General features: G+C 40.8%; 1 protein-coding gene across 1 annotated transcript in view; it reads left to right on the top strand.

Moving 5' to 3' along the window:
* The window catches only part of SNED1 (sushi, nidogen and EGF like domains 1), a 482,978-nt gene that overhangs the window by 345,701 nt on the left and 113,783 nt on the right, over window positions 1-23,494 (top strand). Inside the window, exons 17-20 of the mRNA XM_053709904.1 lie at window positions 15,009-15,122; window positions 15,266-15,391; window positions 18,005-18,106; window positions 18,536-18,652. Of these exons, the coding sequence (XP_053565879.1) occupies window positions 15,009-15,122; window positions 15,266-15,391; window positions 18,005-18,106; window positions 18,536-18,652 (459 nt within the window). The remainder of the gene's footprint in view (window positions 1-15,008; window positions 15,123-15,265; window positions 15,392-18,004; window positions 18,107-18,535; window positions 18,653-23,494) is intronic.

Here is a 23,494-nt window from a genome sequence, read left to right as displayed (position 1 = left end):
TGCATAAACAAATTTCTAAGCATCCCCTCCTTCAAGATTGAGTCGATCAGACCGATCCTTCCCCTGGTTCAGGAAGGACAGTTTATGACTACCATCAAACTGAAGTATGCATACCTGCATGTTCCAATCCACAAGGATCATTTTCAGTTCCTAAGGTTTGCTTTTCTGGTTCAGTACTTCCAGTTCATAGCACTTCCATTTGGCTTAGCTGCTGCACCAAGGATATTTACAAAGGTCCTGGTGCTCTTATGGCGGTGGCCAGAACTCAAGGAATTGCAGTAGCACCGTACCTGGACGATATCTTGGTACAGGCACCATCTTTTTGTCTGGCAAAAGATCACTCGGAATTTCTTTACGAGTCTTCTTCGGTCTTATGGATGGAAGATAAACTTGGAAAAGAGTTCTCTTACTCCAAATACCAGGGTGAATTTCCTGTGTAAGGTTATAAACTCGGTATCCATGAGGATCTATTTAACAGATCTGAGAGACGTCACAAGTGGACATTGGCGTGCCTTGCCCTCCAGGCTGCCTCAAGATCTTCGGTGGCCCAATGCATGGAGGTGATTGGACTCATGGTGTCTTGTATGGACATTATTCCTTTTGCTAAATTTCATCTCAGACCTTTACAACTATGCATGCTGAGACAGAATGGCGATCATTTGGACCTGTCACAACAGATCGTATTGGACAGCCTGTTGAGAGATTCGCTCTCTTGGTGGCTTTGTCAAGATCACCTGTCTCGAGGCACGTGCTTCTTGAGACCTTCCTGGTCGATTGTGAATATGGATGCCAGCCTTTTAGGCTGGGGAGCAGTCTGAGGTGCCAGCAAGGCACAGGGTTTATGGACTCAGGAGGAGTTCACTCTTCCAATCAATATCTTGGAACTGCGGGCAATCTTCATTGCGCTGAAGGCTTGGCCCCTTATGAGTTCTTCCCAGTTTATCAGATTACAATCAGACAGAATAGCGATGGTTGCTTACATCAACCATCAGGGAGGAACAAGGAGTTCCTTATCGATGAGAGAGGTGTCTCCAATCCTAGAATGGGCAGAAGCCCACAGTTGTGTGCTGTCAGTGATCCACATTCCGGGTGTGGACAACTGGGAAGCAGACTTCCTCAGCAGACAATCTTTTCACCCGGGGGAATGGTCTCTCCACTCTGAGGTGTTTGGAGAGATTTGAAGCAGATGGGGGATGCCGGAGATAGATCTTATGGCCTCTCATCTCAATGCCAAACTACCTAGGTACAGGTCGAGATCAAGGGATCCCCAAGCAGAGTTAAAAGACGCTCTGGCGGTTCCATGGAGGTTCAGACTCGTATATCTCTTTCCTCCATTGCCTCTTCTCCCTCGTGTGGTGGCCCTCATCAAGCAGGAGCTAGCATCTGTGACTTTAATTGCTCCTTCCTGGCTGCGAAGGACTTGGTTTGCGGATCTGATGAGAATGTCCTCTTCTCCTCCGTGGAGGTTACCTTGTTGCAGGGACCTGCTGATACAGGGTCCCTTCTTACATCAAAATCTAGATTCTCTGAGGCTGACTGCGTGGAGATTGAATGCTTAGTCTTAGCCAGGAGAAGATTCTCTGAGAGTGTCATAGACACTTTGATTCAAGCTCGTAAGCCGGTTACTCGGCGCATCTACCATAAGGTATGGCGAACTTACCTGCACTAGTGTGAGGAGCGTGGTTTTTCTTGGCATAAGGTAAAAGTTGCCAGAATGTAATCTTTTATCCAGAATTGTTTGGAGAAGGGTCTATCTGCCAGTTCTCTAAAGGGACAGTTATCGGCCCTGTCGGTGTTGCTGCACAAAAGATTAGCTGAGCTTCCAGATGTGCAGTCCTTTGTTAAGGCTCTGACTAGTATCAGACCTGTGTTTACACCTGTGACTCCGCCTTAGAGTCTCAATCTTGTTCTTCGTGTTTTGCAGCAGGCTCCGTTTGAGCCCATGCATACTGTTGACATTAAACTATTATCGTGGAAAGTTTTGTTTCTATTAGCCATTGCCTCGCCTCGCAGAGTCTCTGAGATCTCGGCTTTACAGTGTGACCCACCTTACCTTGTTTTTCATGCCGATAAGGCGGTTTTACGTACTAGGTTAGGTTTCCTTCCTAAGGTAGTGTCAGATCGTAACATCAATCGAGATTGTTGTCCCGTCCTTGTGTCCCAATCCTTCTTTAGCGAAGGAACGTTTGCTTCACAATTTGGATGTGGCTTATGCGTTGAAGTTTTACCTTCAGGCTACTAAGGAATTCAGATAATCTTCATCTTTGTTTGCCATTTATGTGGGTCGACGTAGGGGGCAGAAGGCCACTACGTCTTCCTTGTTTTTCTGGTTGAGAAGTGTCATCCGCTTGGCTTATGAGAAAGCGAGACAGCAACCTCCCGAGAGGATTATGGCTCATTCCACTAGAGCAGTTGCTTCTTCCTGGGCTTTTCAGAACCGAGCCTCTATGGATCAGATTTGTAAGGCGGCTACCTGGTCCTCCTTACATACTTTTTCTAAATTTTACAAATTTGATGTGTTTGCTTCGGCTGAAGCAGCTTTCGGGAGAAAGGTTTTGCAGACTGTTGTGCCCTCAGATTAGGGTCCGCCTCTTTCTTTATTTCCCTCCCGTTATTCCTTCAGTGTCCTATGGAGCTTGGGTATTGTTTTCCCAACAGTAAGGAATGTCGTTGTGGACTCTCCCTGTCTTATGGAAATAAAATAAAATGTATGCTTACCAGATAAATTCCTTTCTTTCCTGGCAGGGAGAGTCCAGGACCCTGCCCGTTAACATTTATTGGGCGGCTCCCTTTTTGCTTATCTTCTGGCACCTTTATACCCTGATGTTTTTCCTACTTTTCCTTGTTCCCTCGGCCGAATGATTGGGGTAATGGGGAAGGGGACGGATATTTAAGCCTTTGGCTGGGGTGTCTTTGCCTCCTCCTGGTGGCCAGGTGTTGTATTTCCTAACAGTAAGGAATGTCATTGTGGACTCTCCCTGCCAGGAAAGAAAGGAATTTATCTGGAAAGCATACATTTGGTTTTTGATCAATGTTTATTTATAACTCAGCAGATTAAAGGGGCATAATAGTGCAATAGTAAAATTCTGTAACGTGCTGTTTGCCTCTGTATTTAACCCTCGCAAACAGGTTAATCACATATTAAAATAAAAACTATTTATGAACAAATTATTTTGATTTTTATTGACAGTAATATATATATATATATATATATATATATATATATACAGTATGTTCTGCTACAACATGTGTTTATTTAAGACAAATTGGCTTATACGCAATAATTAAATAGGGGAATGTTGTTGTATTGCGTGATAATCACGTTGGTTTATATGCGTTTTTTGGCGGAAAGAAGCAAGAAGCATGCGCCTGTGGAATTCAGTGATGCACTAAACATACTAGTGTCAAGCATGTTGGTGGCAAGAAAAGAAAATTAACAATTGAAGATAATTTTGAAATTATAAAGTGTTTTAAAAGAAATGAAAGAACATGTGACATTGTTTCTGCAACTGGCTTAAAGTAGTCCACACAGTGTACAATCAGATATAATGCAGGAGAAATATAAAAAAGTTACTTTGCTGGAATGGCAGTGAGTCCAACATCGATGAAGAAGGCTATATCCTGGATCATATATTTAATTTTGATGAAGCTGGTCTGTATTGGAAATAAATCAGGGACCTACATCTCAAAGTAGGAAGCACGAGCACCAGGGTTTAAGGCTTCAAAGGACAGACTGGCTGTGATGCTGTGTGCAAATGCCTGTGGAGATTACAAGTTGAAGCCTGTTGACATGTATCACTCTGCTAACCCCAGAGCTTTAAAAGGAATTGTGAAGTCTAGTCTTGGGGTCTACTTTAGATCAAGCAAGAGAGGTTGGATAACAGGGCAGATCTTTACTGATCTTCTTTGTGAAGTTTTCCAGAATAATTGCAATAAGAAATATTCGGCTTTAGAGATTCTTATTATTCTTGATAATGCACCAAGTCATCCTACAACAGTTGCTGAGCTTTTACCACATAACAATTTCCTGTTTCTACCTCCTAACACAACCTCTCTAATCCAGCCTCTTGACCAAGGTGTGGTTGCAGCCTTTAAAGCATATTATTTTAGAAGAACATTTAAGATGCTAATTGTCGCGATCGCTCAGCTCAGCTGCTGATCGCTTCCTTTTCTCTTTGACAGCGCGGTAGCGCTTTCTTGGTTGCTATGCAACCCTGTTCCCCTCGGCCCCTTCTGCTGACATCATTGGGCCTTCTTATTCCGGCGTCTCCTCACCTCGGGGCCTGTTTGTTATATTCCTGGCTTATAAGTAACTTTTGGATTACTTGTTTGAATCAAGAATTGCTGGCTTGTTTAACTCCTAACCCGCTTAACCCTTCCTGCCTGATTCCTGTTATCTGGACTATTGCTTGTTTGGACATTTCTCTGTTTAACCTCATACTGCCTGGATTATACGTTGCTGGACTTTGCTTGTTTGACCATTCTACTGTTTTACCCCATACTGCCTGATTACACGCTGCTGGAACTTTGCTTGTTTGACCATTCTATTGTTTAACCCCAAACTGCCTGATTACACGTTGCCGGACTTTGCTTGTCTGACCATTCTACTGTTTAACCCCATACTGCCTGATTACACGCTGCTGGAACTTTGCTTGTTTGACCATTCTATTGTTTAACCCCAATCTGCCTGATTACACACTGCTGGAACTTTGCTTGCTAGACCATTCTACTGTTTAACCCCAAACTGCCTGATTACTCATTGCTGGACTTTGCTTGTTTGACAAATCCTTCTGGTTAACCCCTGCCTGCCTGATTCCTTGTTACCGGTTATTGCTTGATGTATTACTCTTTTGGTTTACCCTAACTACCTGAAGTTCTTCTCCTGACCCTGCTGTGCCATCTTCCATTTAATTTCTGTGAGTATACTATTGCAGCTGTCGCAGAGTCAGGTCCTGGAATATACTCACAGTGCTAGAGTGTTATTCTAACTTCATTTTAGCATTTGGGTCTAACTCTGGACTTAACCTATCCTGACATTACAAACAGGCCATAAAATGGACCCTGGTGAGTTATCCAGAGCTGTGGCTCTACAGGGACAGCTTCTTGGAACCCACTCTGCACACCTACAATCCCTGGATTCTAAATTGGATCAAATTACTGCTCTTTTACATAATCTCTCTCCTTCTCAAGTTTCTGCAACACCTGTAGTTCCTGCGGCCAGTTCTAACCCTGCATTTAATCCGCCACAACCTGCAGAACAGTTTATTCCTAGAATTCCACTACCGGCTAAATATGACGGCAATCCTGAAGACTGTCGAGGATTTCTAAATCAGTGCCGCCTTCACTTCAGAAATAATCCTCAGATGTTTGTTTCCTCTTCCTCCAAGATCACCTTTTTAATTTCTCTTATGAAGGGTAAAGCTTTGGCTTGGGTTTCTCCACTGCTGGAGAAGGATGATCCTTTGCTCCATGGTATTGACACTTTTGTATGCATATTTTCTTCTGTGTTTGATAAACCTGGTAGATCAGCAGCTGCTGAAGCAGGACTTTTAGATCTAAGACAGGGGTCTCTTTCTGTAGCACAATACGCTATAGAATTCCGGACTTTAGCTGCTGAAACTATGTGGAATCATGGGGCCTTGCATGCAGCATTTCGTAAAGGTCTTTGTGATCGTTTGAAAGATGAATTGGTTTATAGGGATCTTCCTGATTTTCTAGAAGAACTTATCAACTTATGTATCAAGCTAGATGCTCGTTACTCTGAGCGTCTCCATGAACGTGACCGTAACAGAAGATCCTTTATCAGATCTTCTTTCCGTCCAATGCCTCGTTCACCAAACCTGCCTCATCCAAATACTTCTATCTCTGAGTCAAGTGAACCCATGGAGGTTGGTGCAATTAAATTATCCGAAGCTGAACGTCTCAGAAGGCGTAATTTGGGACTATGTCTTTACTGTGGTATTAAGGGGCATATGTTAAAAGATTGTCCAACTCGTCCAGTAAAAGCCAGGGCTTAACTCCAGAAAGAGGGACTGAGTTAAGCCAAAGATCTTTTTCTACCCTCAATCCTAAGCTGTTTGTTCCAGTCACTATCCGTTTTGGCAACACCAAGTTTCAGGCTCAAGCACTCATCGATTCTGGAGCTGCAGGAATGTTTATGGATTCGGACTTTGTCAATGCTTTTCATATTCCTTTGCTTTCCAAGAGTCAAGTAGTTAAGGTCACTACTGTCAGTGGTCAACCCTTAGGTTCTGGTTTCATTCAATACTCTACGATACCACTTCTTATGTCTGTAGGAGTACTTCATTCCGAATCCATTTGTTTTGACATAATCTCTTCCCCACAGTTTCCTCTCATTTTGGAACTCCCTTGGCTTCAATTATACGATCCAGTTTTTTCATGGTCTAAAGGAGAACTTGTTGCTTGGGGATCTTCTTGTTTCAAACAGTGTCTTCAAAGTACTCCCAAAATTTCTAGTACAGTTGTGGCAGCTTTGGACATTCCTGATTCTTTGCCTGGACATTATCATTCTTTCTGTGATGTCTTCTCTAAAATGGATGCTGAAGTATTACCTCCTCACCAGTCTTTTAATTGTCCCATTGACCTATTACCAGGAGCTCCTCTACCTAAGGGTAAAACATACCCACTTTCTCATCAAGAAAATGTTTCACTTGAGGAATATATCAAGGATAATTTGGCCCGAGGTTTTATCCGCCCTTCTTCTTCTCCAGTAGGAGCAGGTTTTTTCTTTGTGGAAAAAAAGATGGAGGCCTTCGTCCTTGCATTGACTATCGAGCTCTTAATCAAATAACAATCAAGAATTGTTATCCACTCCCTCTCATTCCCGAATTATTTGACCGTCTCCAGGGTGCTTCCATCTTTACCAAATTGGATCTTCGTGGGGCATATAATTTGGTCAGAATGTGTAAAGGGGACGAGTGGAAAACTGCCTTCAACACCCGGTTTGGGCATTATGAATATTTAGTTATGCCTTTTGGGTTATGCAATGCCCCTGCAGTTTTTCAACATTTTGTTAATGAAATATTCAGAGACTATCTTAATCAATTCGTTATTATTTATCTTGATGACATTTTGATTTATTCCCGGACTTTCCAAGATCACGTTCATCATGTTACACTAGTACTCCAGAGATTACGTGAAAATTCTCTCTTTGCCAAGCTTGAAAAGTGCTCTTTTCATCAGGAATCTATTCCTTTCCTGGGTTACATTATTTCCCCGTCTGGATTCAAGATGGATTCTGACAAACTGTCAGCAATTATTGATTGGCCTAGACCTACTTCCTTAAAATCTCTTCAAAGGTTCCTGGGGTTTGCCAATTACTATCGTAAGTTCATAAAAGACTTTGCTAACATCTCGGCACCCCTTACTGCTCTTACTAAGAAGGGTCAGGATTGCAAGCATTGGTCTGATAAAGCCTTACAGGCATTTGAATCTCTGAAGTCTGCATTTACTTCTGCTCCCGTTCTTTGCCATCCTGTTCTGAGTCTCCAATTCATCCTTGAAGTGGATGCTTCTCTGATCGCTGCTGGGGCAGTACTATCTCAGCGAAATCCTGTTTCTAGCAAGATCCTTCCTGTGGGATTTTTCTCCAAGAAGTTCAATACTTCTGAACTGAATTATGACGTCGGTAACAAGGAACTATTAGCTATTAAAATGGCTTTGGAAGAATGGAGACATCTGCTTGAAGGCACGGTTCAACCATTTCTTATTCTCACGGATCATAAAAATCTTCTGTATCTTCATACTGCCAAACGCCTCAACTCACGTCAAGCCCGATGGGCTCTCTTCTTCTCCAGATTTAATTTTGTCCTCTCTTATATTCCTGGTTCTAACAATACGAAAGCAGACGCTTTATCTAGACAGTTTCTAGCCTCTGATTCTACATTTTTGGATTCTGAACCCATTCTCCGTCCTGCTAAAGTTCTAGCTCAGTTGTCTACTTTTCCTTTCCAAGCATTACAGTCTGTTCAAGCTTCTGTTCCTTCATCCTTTAACATACCTCCTGGGATCTTATTTGTACCTACTGAATTCCGCCTAAAACATCTCCGTTGGGCTCATGATAATGTTCTATCTGGACATCCAGGAGTATGTAATACTTTATGGAGACTCAAACAACATGTCTGGTGGCCTTCCATGGGCAAAGATGTCAAGGATTATGTCGCAGCTTGTCATTCTTGTACCTCTAATAAACAGTCTTCATCTTTACCTCTTGGTCTCTTACAACCTCTGCCTGTTCCATATTATCCCTGGTCTCATGTTTCCATGGACTTAATTACTGATCTTCCTAATTCTGCCGGAAACAAGACCATATGGGTTGTGGTAGACAGGTTTTCCAAAGCAGCTCATTTTGTTCCATTACCTGGATTACCATCGGCCCAGAAACTTGCTGAATTGTTTATTCTCCATATCACCAGATTACATGGTTTTCCTTTGGACATTGTTTCTGATCGAGGAGTTCAATTTGTCTCAAGATTTTGGAAATCTCTGTGCAAACAGTTTGGAGTTACCATATCTCTTTCTACCGCTCATCATCCTCAGTCCAACGGTCAAACTGAGCGCGTAAATCAATCTCTTGAATCCTATCTCAGGCACTATGTTAACCATCAGCACTCCAATTGGTCTCAACTTCTTCCCTTAGCTGAACTTGCTTACAATTCCCATTTCAATTCTTCTTTACAGACTTCTCCTTTTAAGGCAGCCTATGGATTTGTGCCTAGAACTTTTCCTATGTCTTCGGGAGGTTCCGGAGTCCCTGGAGCAGATCGTACAGTGAGAAATCTTTGTAAACACTGGAAGAAGATTCGGGAAATTCTTCTCTCTTCTCAGAAATATAAACGATTTGCTGATCGCAGATGCCGGAAGGCACCCTCTTTTCGGACTGGAGACGAGGTTTGGATTTCCACCAGATTCATTCGACTCAAACAACCTTGTGCTAAATTGGGTCCTAAATACATTGGACCATTCAGGATTGTTTCCAAGGTATGTTCCACTGCCTACAGGGTGGCTTTACCAGACAACTTGAAGATTCACCCTGTCTTTCACGTATCTCTTCTGAAACCGGCAGTCTCTAACCGGTTTTCCACCAAATGTAAAGTTCCCTCTCTGTTCCTTGTGGATGGTACTTCTGAATTTGAGATCAGTCACATTCTTGATTCCAGATTACGGGGTAACCGTCTATATTATTTGGTCCACTGGAAGGGATATCCCATCACTGAACGTTCTTGGGAACCTGCTTCTCATGTCCGTGCTTCTGCTTTGATCAAACAGTTCCACGCTCAGAATCCCTCTAAGCCTGTTCGTGTCCCCCGGAGGGGTCCTTGAGGAGGGGGCGCTGTCGCGATCGCTCAGCTCAGCTCAGCTGCTGATCGCTTCCTTTTCTCTTTGACAGCGCGGTAGCGCTTTCTTGGTTGCTATGCAACCCTGTTCCCCTCGGCCCCTTCTGCTGACGTCATTGGGCCTTCTTATTCCGGCGTCTCCTCACCTCGGGGCCTGTTTGTTCTATTCCTGGCTTGTAAGTAACTTTTGGATTACTTGTTTGAATCAAGAATTGCTGGCTTGTTTAACTCCTAACCCGCTTAACCCTTCCTCCCTGATTCCTGTTATCTGGACTATTGCTTGTTTGGACATTTCTCTGTTTAACCTCATACTGCCTGGATTATACGTTGCTGGACTTTGCTTGTTTGACCATTCTACTGTTTTACCCCATACTGCCTGATTACACGCTGCTGGAACTTTGCTTGTTTGACCATTCTATTGTTTAACCCCAAACTGCCTGATTACACGTTGCCGGACTTTGCTTGTCTGACCATTCTACTGTTTAACCCCATACTGCCTGATTACACGCTGCTGGAACTTTGCTTGTTTGACCATTCTATTGTTTAACCCCAATCTGCCTGATTACACGCTGCTGGAACTTTGCTTGTTTGACCATTCTACTGTTTAACCCCAATCTGCCTGATTTCATGCTGCTGGAACTTTGCTTGCTAGACCATTCTACTGTTTAACCCCAAACTGCCTGATTACTCATTGCTGGACTTTGCTTGTTTGACAAATCCTTCTGGTTAACCCCTGCCTGCCTGATTCCTTGTTACCGGTTATTGCTTGATGGATTACTCTTTTGGTTTACCCTAACTACCTGAAGTTCTTCTCCTGACCCTGCTGTGCCATCTTCCAGTTAATTTCTGTGAGTATACTATTGCAGCTGTCGCAGGGTCAGGTCCTGGAATATACTCACAGTGCTAGAGTGTTATTCTAACTTCATTTTAGCATTTGGGTCTAACTCTGGACTTAACCTATCCTGACACTAATTGCATCTACTGAGGTTGTTTGCGTGGTGTGTATCGTAAACTTCTTCCTGATTTAATTCAGCGTGGTAAAGTGTTTGAACCTCCAGAAGAGCTCCCCAAAATCAAAGCAAGTTGTGTGGCTCTGCCAAATGAAGTGGGATTTAAAGATGTTTGAGAGTGAGCATGTTGAGGAGCTGCTGCAGTCCCATGCAGAGGATATTTCCACATAAGATCTGCAACAACTTGTTGCTGAGGGGCAAGTGGAAGGTGCAGAAGAAAATGAAGAATTACAGCAAGCTGTCCAACAAGAGCTTTGCACCTCCCAGTTATCTTCTATTTTAATTGAGATTAAGAAACAGCTGCAGTGGATAGAAGATAATGATTATAATGCAAATGCAGCACGATTGCACTTTGTGGCATAAGGCCATACTTATAAGCAACTTCTTTATAAAAGTAAGATGGCAAAACTACAAAAATTGGATGTCTTTTTCAAGCCAATGCAAAACAAAGAGAGAAAAAAAAGATGATAAATAACCTGAGTCATCCACCAATGAACTTGAGTCATCCACCAATGAACTTGAGTCATCCATCAATGAACCTGAGTCATCCACCAATGAACTTGAGTCATCCGACAATGAACCTGAGTCATCCATCAATGAACCTGAGACATCCACCAATGAACCTGAGTCATCCAACAATGAACCTGAGTCCAGCCTGTGCAATCCACAAATGAGCCTGAGCCATCCACCTCTGATATAAGCACACTTCAAAGCCTCCAACTGCTTCTCTAACCTCAACGATTGCTGTTGTTGTTGATGATGGTGATGTTCCATAGCCATAAATCTTTTAAATGTGGAATGTTGTTAAAAAAAGTTATAAATACAGTACAATAAGTGCTGTACTAAGTTATACAGTACAGGTTGTACGGTATAGTACGGTATAGTAAACTGACGTAATGTAATCATATGTTTCTTTGCAAAAAAAAATGACTATGCAGTAATATGTCAACACAATATAAATTATTCTTACAAACCTGGTTGTCCAGACAATTTTTTTTAAATACTGCATTTACTAGTGTATGTAGCTACAAATCCTCACTCATTCCTTACACCCACAACACACTACCCTCACTTTTACCATTTTCCCCCCCTATGTTTCTCATAGATTGTGTTATTATTTTTACAATTATTACAGTAACGCATATATTGTGTTATAGCAGAAATCTCTCTCTCTCCCTCTCTCTCTATATCTCCCTCTCTCTTTCTCTCCCTCTCTCTTTCTCCCCGGGTTACAGACATCCGACTTAAGTACAACTTGTACTTACAAACGGAGAAAAAAGAGCTTTATCGCCAATCCTTCTTTCCAGTATAACCCAAAATAGACAAAATAAAATTGTCACAAGGACAGAAAGTGATGTGAAATTTTCTGAACAGGGGCACAGATAGCAAAACAAAGTTTTCCCTATGCTATCCAAAACGAATAAAATGTTTGGCTAGAGTTTCACCTAAAAAAAGTGCCTGTTCCAACTTACATACAAATTCAACTTAAGAACAAACCTACAGAACCTGGGGACTGCCTGCATTTCTTTCTTTCTATCTATCTATCTATCTTTATATATAAATTATAAAATATATATAAATAAGTGCTATATATTGCTTCAGACTTGAAAAAGGAAGACATTCTTCCGAAAGCTTGTCATCTTATAAATGTATAGTTAGTCCAATAAAAAAGTATCATTGCTCAATGCAATAGTCTTGTTATTTTCATATATATATATATATATATTTTTTTATATATATATATATAATATATATATACAGTATATATATATCTCTTTCTATATATATGTGTGTGTATATATATATATACACACACACACACAATTTGTGTAGCAAGAAATGTAATTAAACATGGTCACTCTAGAAAGTTAAACTCCCTTCATGGGTGTAATGGTCTAGAGGGCTGAGAAGATTTGACAATGCTGTAAGGTCCCTCAAAGAATTTTTGAAAGACACATTTTAGTTTAAGAGTTGTCTATGTCACTTTGCAGTGTTCTTGATGTGAATGAGACACAATATAATGCTGAAATAAAACCACTAAACATTTTGCAAGATTTCTCTCCTTGCTGGAAAGTTTTTGATCATAAGTCCTCATATGTTACACTGGAAATAGAATAGTATAGATTGTCTCATACGGAACAAGTATATATTTTTTTTCCAATTTATGGTTACTTTGATTTGAGAGCAAGAAAGGTACAAGATGCTAAGGAAAAGACCTCTGTTTGTATGCATATATAGCTTAGATCAAAATGTAGAAGCTGGGTATATAGGGAGTAAATATAAATTAGTGCTATATACAACAAGTAAGCTCATGAGCGTGCATGTGTCTTTAGTTAGCAGTGTTTGCAACAATGTTTGTAAACAGTGCTTAAACTTCTGAGCCTGCTTAGGTATTTTTCCATGAATAGGATGCCAACACAAAGAAGTAGACAACTCCATCATCACCCCTACCCCGCATTTGACTCAGATCTTTCTTTTACTTCTCACATTCAGTCCTTGGCTAAAGCCTGCCACTTCCACATTAACATCATCTCTAAAATTACACATTTCCTTACACAAGACACTTGCAACTAAGATTTTAATCCACTAATCCTTTCCAGCCTTGACTACTGCAACTCCGTCCTCTATGGTCTCCTTAGCTGCCGTCTAGCTCTTTTACAATTCATAATGAATGCCTCTGCCAGGCTCATCTTCCTTACACGTTGCTCTTCATCTGCTGCACCTCTCTGCCAATCCCTTCACTGGCTTCCTCTTGCCTCCAGGATTAAACACAAAATTCTGACTCTGACATACAAGGCCATCAACTGCACTGCTCCCCCCTATATCTCAGACCTTGTCTCCAGATACTCTCCTTCCCGTCCCCTTCGCTCTGCTCACAACCTACTAATCTCCTCCTCTCTTGTTACCTCCTCACAATCCCGTTTACCGAACTTTTCCAGACTGGCTCCCATTTTGTGGTACTCTCTGCCTCGCTTCACAAGACTCTCCCCTAGTTTTGAAAGCTTCAAGCGCTCCCTAAAGACTCTACTGTTCAGGGATGCATACAACCTACACTAACCTTTCCTCATACCAGTTCCTGTCCTCCATTGCTATAAACCATAAACCCCCTTATCATGTAAGCCTAAGAGCCCAACTGTTTGCAGATCACTTTCATAAGAGCTGACTACAACAGTGTGACTCTCGGCAGGGCCCTCTAACTATTTCATCCCTATAAATCTTACCTTGTATACCACCTATGTTTATAGTGCTGCAGAATCTGTGCTCTACAAATAACCGATAATAATAATATTATTAATAAAGAAGTACATTTGACAATAAAAATAAACTGGATTTTTTTAATTGCATGAGCTATCTGAATCATGAACCTTTAAGTTTGGCTGGCATGTCCCTTTTAACAGAGACTAAATTTAAAAAAAACTCTTAACATTGTTTATAGTATATACAAGTGTGAAATTTCCCTACTGGCAAAATAGGCAGAGATTCAGGAAGATGGTGGATGCAAAGAGAGCAAGTAGGGTCTGATCTGATATTTGCTTCACATTTGAGAAAACTGAGTCAGAACTACATATTGATGAAAGGTACTGCTGCATTGACAGTATTAACCAATATCTTGAATGTATACAAGGAAAGAAGCTGTCCTATTCTATTATGGGTTTGAAACGTTTTCCAAAATTCTCTATTTCTGGAATAAAAACCAAGGAGGGACACTATATAAATATCCTTGAAGGAATGCAAAGTCTGTGAATTCTGAAATTACACACTTGGCTAATTTATGTGTAATATATCAATGACTCATTGCACTTCCAAGAGAAGTTTGTATTCATCATGCAATTCCAGTAAGAATTAAGATTAAGTCTAATTTGGTGCTCAGCACGTTTGTTTGATTTATTTTGGTGCATTAGTGCTCCGGGAAGCTTTGTGGCTTGTTAAATAGTACCAGCATTTTATATATATATATATATATATATATATATATATATATATATATATATATATATATATATATATATATATATATATATATATATATATACATAAAGTAATAAATAATATTTTTCTTATTATTTTGCTAATTATGTCATGTTTTTATTGAAGGGTGGTGGATTCTAGTACCACTCCTGTCCAATTATTTTTTGGGCTTGGTATTATACCACAGTGAATCATACCATTTTTATGTATACCAAATTATTTTACAAGTATTTTCTTGTGGTCATCTACATTCTGATTTTACTACTGAATAAAGTAAGCATACCCAAACTGCAACAATATCTGTGAGGCCCCATTGTAGGAATGACTTACCTTTTGATCCTATAATAGTGCTAATCTTCTGAAAAATATACTTGGTACAAGCAGTAATGCACTAGCATTCATCAGTAATGCTGTGTGTGAACAAAATGTGTTTGTGTGCCACCATGCACATGAGTAAATTATATGATGGGCTTCAGTAAGACAAATTACTTTTTTCCAATATATTATATTTATAGATCATCTCCTTTTTTCTCAGGTTGATTATTGCCCAAAGAAATAAGATCTTAGTGTCTCCTGGCTCTTGCACTTATTTATTTTATATCTCTGTTGCCAATGTATTCATGTTTGGGTTTTTTCCACTTTTATTTTCATTGTTCCTTTTCTCTGTCCTCAGAAATTTTACCCTGCTCATCCTCACCCTGCCGGAATGGAGGCACCTGCGAGAACTTGCACTATAATTACAGCTGTGTGTGTCCGCAAGGGTTCACTGGAATGCATTGTGAAACAGGTGAGAACATTTGTATATCCTTAAGAATGATTAAACTTGTACATCAATTCCACTTTTTTGTTTAACTTGCTTCCTAGCATATCTACTCAGTAATCTTTATCTGGAATTTTCATTATTAAACTGTCTGCTGATCTTTGTTCTAGAGGTTGTGGAGAGACCCGGAGCATGTTTGTCATCTCCATGTAAGAATGGTGGTGTGTGTTGGGAGGTTGATGAATCCTACACATGTGAATGTTCTGCAGGCTTCAGTGGCATTCATTGTGAGAACCGTGAGTATCCCCTCCAGAAAGCAATAATACATTTATGCAATCATGTATCAAACATTTGAAGTCGCAATGTAAATCTGTGAACCATCTTTTTTATTTGAGAGATATTTGAGCACAGTAGAATACACAGGGCTACTGTTATAATTGATTACAGTGATTTGATTATTTAATCCTTCCACAAACCACAACTTTTGAGTTTATTAAACAGATATGGCCTCTCAAAAGCTTTCCTTTGTACATTACAAACATACAAAGACACACACACACACACACATATATACAGTGGGGAAAAAAGTATTTAGTCAGCCACCAGTTGTGCAAGTTCTTCCACTTAAGAAGATGAGATAGGCCTGTAATTTTCATCATAGGTATACCTCAACTATGAGAGACAAAATGTGGAAACAAATCCAGACAATCACATTGTCTGATTTGGAAGGAATTTATTTGCATATTATGGTGGAAAATAAGTATTTGATCAATATCAAAAGTTCATCTCAATACTTTGTTATATATCCTTTGTTGGCAATGACAGAGGTCAAACGTTTTCAAAAGTCTTCACAAGGTTGTCACACACTGTTGCTGATATGTTGGCCCATTCCTGCATGCAGATCTCCTCTAGAGCAATGATGTTTTGGGGCTGTTGCTGGGCAACACAGACTTTCAACTCCCTCCAAAGGTTTTCTATGGGGTTGAGATTTGGAGACTGGCTAGGCCACTCCAGGACCTTAAAATGCTTATTACGAAGCCACTCCTTCATTGCCCGGGCGGTGTATTTGGGATCATTGTCATGCTGAAAGACCCAGCCACATTTCATCTTCAGTGCCCTTGCTGATGGAAGGAGGTTTGCACTCCAAATCTCACGATACATGGCCCCATTCATTCTTTCATGTACACCGATCAGTTGTCCTGTTCCCTTTGCAGAGAAACAGCCCCAAAGCATGATGTTGCCACCCCCATGCTTCACAGTAGGTATGGTGTTCTCTCTCCTCCAAACACGACAAGTTGTGTTTCTACCAAACAGTTCTACTTTGGTTTCATCTGACCATATGACATTCTCCCAATCCACTTCTGGATCATCCAAATACTCTCTAGCATACTTCAGACGGGCCCGGACATGTACTGGCTTAAGCAGGCTGACACTTCTGGCACTGCAGGATCGGAGTCCCTGGCGGCATAGTGTGTTACTGATGGTAGCCTTTGTTACATTGGTCCCAGCTCTCTGCAGGTCATTCACTATGTCCCCCCGTGTGGTTCTGGGATGTTTGCTCACCGTTCTTGTGATCATTTTGACCCCACGGGGTGATATCTTGCGTGGAGCCCCAGATCGAGGGAGATTATCAGTGGTCTTGTATGTCTTCCATTTTCTAATTATTGCTCCCACAGTTGATTCTTCACACCAAGCTGCTTGCCTATTGCAGATTCAGTCTTCCCAGCCTGGAGCAGGTCTACAATTTTGTTTCTGGTGTCCTTCGACAGCTCTTTGGTCTTCACCATAGTAGATTTTGGAGTGTGACTGTTTGAGGTTGTGGACAGGTGTCTTTTATACTGATAACAAGTTCAAACAGGTGCCATTAATACAGGTAATGAGTGGAGGACAGAGGAGCCTCTTAAAGAAGAAGATACAGTGCTGTGTGAGCCAGAAATCTTGCTTGTTTGTAGGTGACTAAATACTTATTTTCCACCATAATTTGCAAATAAATTATTTCCCAATCAGACAATGTGATTGTCTGGATTTGTTTCCACATTTTGTCTCTCATAGTTGAGGTATACCTATGATGAAAATGACAGGCCTCTCTTATCTTCTTAAGTGGGAGAACTTGCACAATTGGTGGCTGACTAAATACTTTTTTTTCCCACTGTGTATATATATATATATATATATATATATATATATACTACATTTTGTTGGTGTGTGTGTGTGTGTGAAACCACTTGTCCATTCCTCCTGGACGAGTTAAAATTCTGAGTTGCAAGTGGAGGATAAAAAGCAAACACATTTCTTTGGTAACAATGAGGAGAGGATGACAGGTTTCCAGCTGTTCATGAGTCTCTCCAAATCTTTGTGGCTATTTTCAGTATAAAATCAGAGCCATGGTCACCACTGATCAGTTTGAGCAGGCAAAGCAATTTTCAATTTCCGGTTCAGGGCAATGAGTCTGAGCTATATAAATCCTCTTGTAGGTTTAATGACAATTTCCAAGTTGCTATTCCTGTTCATTCAGATGAATGAGTCTAAGCGATACGTAGTGCCAGATTACACACAGACACACAAGTCCCCACTTTAGAGTAAAATTATGCATTTTTAGAAACAAGGCTTTAGTGCCTCTGTCAGCATGCTTGTCTCAATCATTGTATATTTCCTGTGCAATTCACCTCTCTTTTGTAATAAAACGGTGTTATAAAGCAAGGCTGGTTGAGCTACTGCATATTTATAATGCGGCTTATTGTATACTTGTTATGTAGCTTACATGGTTTACATTTAGAACATTAGAGCATATGTAAAAGCAGTTAGACAACTCATTCTAAGTCATATCAATTATCATTGATAATCACTATCAGTGTTTATCAATGTGATGACAGCTTAGTGATCTGCCTTATGTCATGAGTTTGTCCCAGGTGTGTCCGATGGCTGCGCCTGCAGGAATGGGGGACAATGTGCTGATGGGAACAGTACGTGCCACTGCCCACCGGGACACTTTGGACTTTTGTGCGAATATGGTAAGGTAACCATATTTTTTGGTATCTCCCCTCTTTATACACAATAGTCATTTTCTAGGACTTTATTTACTACTGGTACCTTGTCATTTATTTTGGTGTTTGCTTGCACAGTGTTTGTTTAATATTATTTTTCAGCATACGTAAATTACTTACCTGTTTAAAAACTCATTATTTGAACTGTATGACAGCATAGAAAGCACAGTTCACTCTGGCACTTTCATGAATTGAAAGGTAATAGGTTTAGGAGTAATTTGCAGAATCACTTGTTCACATAAAGGTTTATTGATTCCTATTATAGACTACCAGTAGAGGGGGATAAGAACACTTATTGTGAGGGATCTCAAGAATACCTAATGTATGTTTCCATGTCCCTAAACTGTTAGCTCATTTTGGACTTTACTCACTGCTCTATTAACGTGTGTATTGCAGAAGTCACATCTCTACCATGCAGCATGGGCTCACAGTGTCCTGACGGAGGATCATGTATGGAGTATGGTGGCAGTTACCTGTGTGTCTGTCACACAGATTATATCCTAACTAACCACTGTAAGCCTGAATCTATTGATTTTATTTATATATCTTGTGTGATCTCTTTGCTTTATAATCTGCTGATGAATAATCTTATATATCGATATAATGTTAATGTGTGTGTGTTTTAGCTAATGTAAAGGGTAGATTATATGAAAGGTGGATGGCAAACCAAATAATTTATCTACAAACAAATCCTAAATTTAAATGTAGGTTAATATTTCAAATGGAATGCAGTCTACCCCATATTTAGCTATCATTAATGAGGGGAAACCATTAAGCATACATTTCTCTGCAGTAGAGGTTGAAATTGTATCTATATTAATAGGCTGACGTTTGCAAGGGGCCTATTAAAGGACCAGTCAACACATTAGATTTGCATAATCAACAAATGCAAGATAACAAGACAATACGGCCTAGATTTGGAGTTTGGCGTTAGCCGTGAAAACCAGCGTTAGAGGCTCCTAACGCTGGTTTTAGGCTACCGCCGGTATTTGGAGTCAGTGATTAAAGGGTCTAACGCTCACTTTTCAGCCGCGACTTTTCCATACCGCAGATCCCCTTACGTCAATTGCGTATCCTATCTTTTCAATGGGATCTTCCTAACGCCGGTATTTAGAGTCGTTTCTGAAGTGAGCGTTAGAGCTCTAACGACAAAACTCCAGCCGCCGAAAAAAAGCAGGAGTTAAGAGCTTTCTGGGCTAACGCCGGTTCATAAAGCTCTTAACTACTGTACCCTAAAGTACACTAACACCCATAAACTACCTATGTACCCCTAAACCGTTGTCCCCCCACATCGCCGCCACTCGATTAAAAATTTTTAACCCCTAATCTGCCGACCGCCACCTACGTTATACTTATGTACCCCTAATCTGCTGCCCCTAACACCGCCGATCCCTGTATTATATTTATTAACCCCTAACCTGCCCCCCACAACGTCGCCGCCAGCTACTTACAATAATTAACCCCTAATCTGCCGTCCGCAAAGCGCCGCCACCTACGTTATCCTTATGTACCCCTAATCTGCTGCCCCTAACACCGCCGACCCCTATATTATATTTATTAACCCCTAACCTGCCCCCCACAACGTCGCCGACACCTGCCTACACTTATTAACCCCTAATCTGCCGAGCGGACCTGAGCGCTACTATAATAAAGTTATTAACCCCTAATCCGCCTCACTAACCCTATCATAAATAGTATTAACCCCTAATCTGCCCTCCCTAACATCGCCGACACCTAACTTCAATTATTAACCCCTAATCTGACGACCGGAGCTCACCGCTATTCTAATAAATGTATTAACCCCTAAAGCTAAGTCTAACCCTAACACTAACACCCCCCTAAGTTAAATATAATTTAAATCTAACGAAATTAATTAACTCTTATTAAATAAATTATTCCTATTTAAAGCTAAATACTTACCTGTAAAAAAAATCCTAATATAGCTACAATATAAATTATAATTACATTGTAGCTATTTTAGGATTAATATTTAGTGTAGTGTTAGGTTTTATTGTAGGTAATTGTAGGTATTTTATTTAATTAATTTATTGATAGGGTAGTGTTAGGTTTAATTATAACTTAGGTTAGGACTTATTTTACAGGTAATTTTGTTATTATTTTAACTAGGTAACTATTAAATAGTTCTTAACTATTTAATAGCTATTGTACCTAGTTAAAATAATTACCAAGTTGCCTGTAAAATAAATATTAATCCTAAAATAGCTACAATGTAATTATAAATTATATTGTAGCTATATTAGGATTTTTTTTACAGGTAAGTATTTAGCTTTAAATAGGAATAATTTATTTAATAAGAGTTAATTAATTTCGTTAGATGTAAATTATATTTAAGTTAGGGGGGTGTTAGTGTTAGGGTTAGACTTAGCTTTAGGGGTTAATCCATTTATTATAGTAGCGGTGAGCTCCGGTCGTCAGATTAGGGGTTAATAATTGAAGTTAGGTGTCGGCGATGTTAGGGAGGGCAGATTAGGGGTTAATACTATTTATGATAGGGTTAGTGAGGCGGATTAGGGGTTAATAACTTTATTATAGTAGAGCTCAGGTCCGCTCGGCAGATTAGGGGTTAATAACTTTATTATAGTAGAGCTCAGGTCCGCTCGGCAGATTAGGGGTTAATAAGTGTAGGCAGGTGTCGGCGACGTTGAGGGGGGCAGATTAGGGGTTAATAAATATAATATAGGGGTCGGCGGTGTTAGGGGCAGCAGATTAGGAGTACATAAGGATAACGTAGGTGGCGGCGCTTTGCGGTCGGCAGATTAGGGGTTAATTATTGTAAGTAGCTGGCGGCGACGTTGTGGGGGGCAGGTTAGGGGTTAATAAATATAATATAGGGATCGGCAGTGTTAGGGGCAGCAGATTAGGGGTACATAGGTATAATGTAGGTAGCGGCGGTTTACGGAGCGGAAGATTAGGGGTTAACCCCTTAATGACCGCAGCACTTTTCCGTTTGGGACCAAGGCTATTTTTACATTTTTGCAGTGTTTGTGTTTAGCTGTAATTTTCCTCTTACTCATTTACTGTACCCACACATATTATATACCGTTTTTCTCGCCATTAAATGGACTTTCTAAAGATACCATTATTTTCATCATATCTTATAATTTACTATAAAAAAAATTATAAAATATGAGGAAAAATTGAAAAAAAATACACTTTTTCTAACTTTGACCCCCAAAATCTGTTACATATCTACAACCACCAAAAAACACCTATGCTAAATAGTTTCTAAATTTTGTCCTGAGTTTAGAAATACCCAATGTTTACATGTTCTTTGCTTTTTTTGCAAGTTATAGGGCAATAAATACAAGTAGCACTTTGCTATTTCCAAACCACTTTTTTTTCAAAATTAGCGCTAGTTACATTAGAACCCTGATATCTTTCAGGAATCTCTAAATATCCATTGACATGTATATATTTTTTTTTAGTAGACAACCCAAAGTATTGATCTAGGCCCATTTTGGTATATTTCATGCCACCATTTCACCGCCAAATGCGTTAAAATAAAAAAAATTGTTCACTTTTTCACAAATTTTTTCACAAACTTTAGGTTTCTCACTGAAATTATTTACAAACAGCTTGTGCAATTATGGCATAAATGGTTGTAAATTCTTCTCTGGGATCCCCTTTGTTCAGAAATAGCAGACTTATATGGCTTTGGTGTTGCTTTTTGGTAATTAGAATGCCACTAAATGCCACTGCGCACCACACGTGTATTATGCCCAGCAGTGAAGGGGTTAATTAGGGAGCATGTAGGGAGCTTTTTGGGGTAATTTTAGCTTTAGTGTAGTGTAGTAGACAACCCCAAGTATTGATCTAGGCCCATTTTGGTATATTTCATGCCACCATTTCACCGCCAAATGCGATCAAATTAAAAAAAACGTTAAATTTTTCACAATTTTAGGTTTCTCACTGAAATCATTTACAAACAGCTTGTGCAGTTATGGCACAAATGGTTGTAAATGCTTCTCTGGGATCCCCTTTGTTCAGAAATAGCAGACATATATGGCTTTGGCGTTGCTTTTTGGTATTTAGAAGGCCGCTAAATGCCGCTGCGCATCACACGTGTATTATGGCTAGCAGTGAAGGGGTTAATTAGGTAGCTTGTAGGGAGCTTGCAGGGTTAATATCACATTTAGTGTAGAGCTCAGCCTCCCACCTGAAACATCAGACCCCCTGATCCCTCCCAAACAGCTCTCTTCCCTCCCCCACGCCACAATTGTCCCCGCCATCTTAAGTACTGGCAGAAAGTCTGCCAGTACTAAAATAAAAGCTATGTTTTTTTTTTGTTTTTTTTAAAAAAAAGCATATTTACATATGCTGCTGTGTACTATCCCCCCCTTAGCCCCCAACCTCACTGATCCCCCCCAAACAGCTCTATAACCCTCCCACTCTAACTTAATCTGCGCCATTTTGGGTACTGGCAGCTGTCTGCCAGTACCCAGTTTAGAAGAAAAAATGTTTTTTTTTAGTTTTTATTAAACTTTTCTGCAGTGTAGCTTCCCCCCACACAAAACCAACCCCCCACCCCTCCATGATCTCTTTTTGTGCTTTTGCACAAACAAGATTTGGCCATTTGTTACTAAAAAAAATTTCCATAGTGTAGCGGTTCCCACCCGCTCCCGCCCCGTGCACGCGCCCGCCCGCCACCCTCCATGCGCGCCCCCTAACGGCCCGCACCCGATCCCGCCCACCTTGGCGACACAGGGCACACCGATGGCCGCCCACCCGCCTCCCAAGTCGGCTCCCACCCACCAACGATACCGGCCATCGATGTCCGGTGCAGAGAGGGCCACAGAGTGGCTCTCTCTGCATCGGATGGCCGTGTAAGGTTATTGCAGGATGCCTCCATATCGAGGCATCACTGCAATAACCGGAAAGCAGCTGGAAGCGAGCAAGATCGCTTCCAGCTGCTTTCCACACCGAGGACGTGCAGGGTACGTCCTCAGGCGTTAACTGCCTTTTTTTTGAGGACGTACCCTGCACGTCCTCGGTCATTAAGGGGTTAATGATATAATGCAGGGGTCAGCGATAGCGGGGGCGGCAGATTAGGGGTTAATAAGTGTAAGGGTAGGGGTGTTTAGACTCGGGGTACATGTTAGAGTGTTAGGTGCAGACGTAGGAAGTGTTTCCCCATAGGAAACAATGGGGCTGCGTTAGGAGCTGAACGCTGCTTTTTTGCAGGTGTTAGGTTTTTTTTCAGCTCAAACAGCCCCATTGTTTCCTATGGGAGAATCGTGCACGAGCACGTTTTTGAGGCTGGCCGCGTCCGTAAGCAACTCTGGTATCGAGAGTTGCATTTGCGGTAAAAATGCTCTACGCTCCTTTTTTGGAGCC

Source organism: Bombina bombina, chromosome 4, assembly GCF_027579735.1.
Source record: "Bombina bombina isolate aBomBom1 chromosome 4, aBomBom1.pri, whole genome shotgun sequence".
NCBI classification, from domain to species: Eukaryota; Metazoa; Chordata; class Amphibia; order Anura; family Bombinatoridae; genus Bombina; species Bombina bombina.
This window is presented reverse-complemented; position numbering and strand designations above follow the sequence as displayed.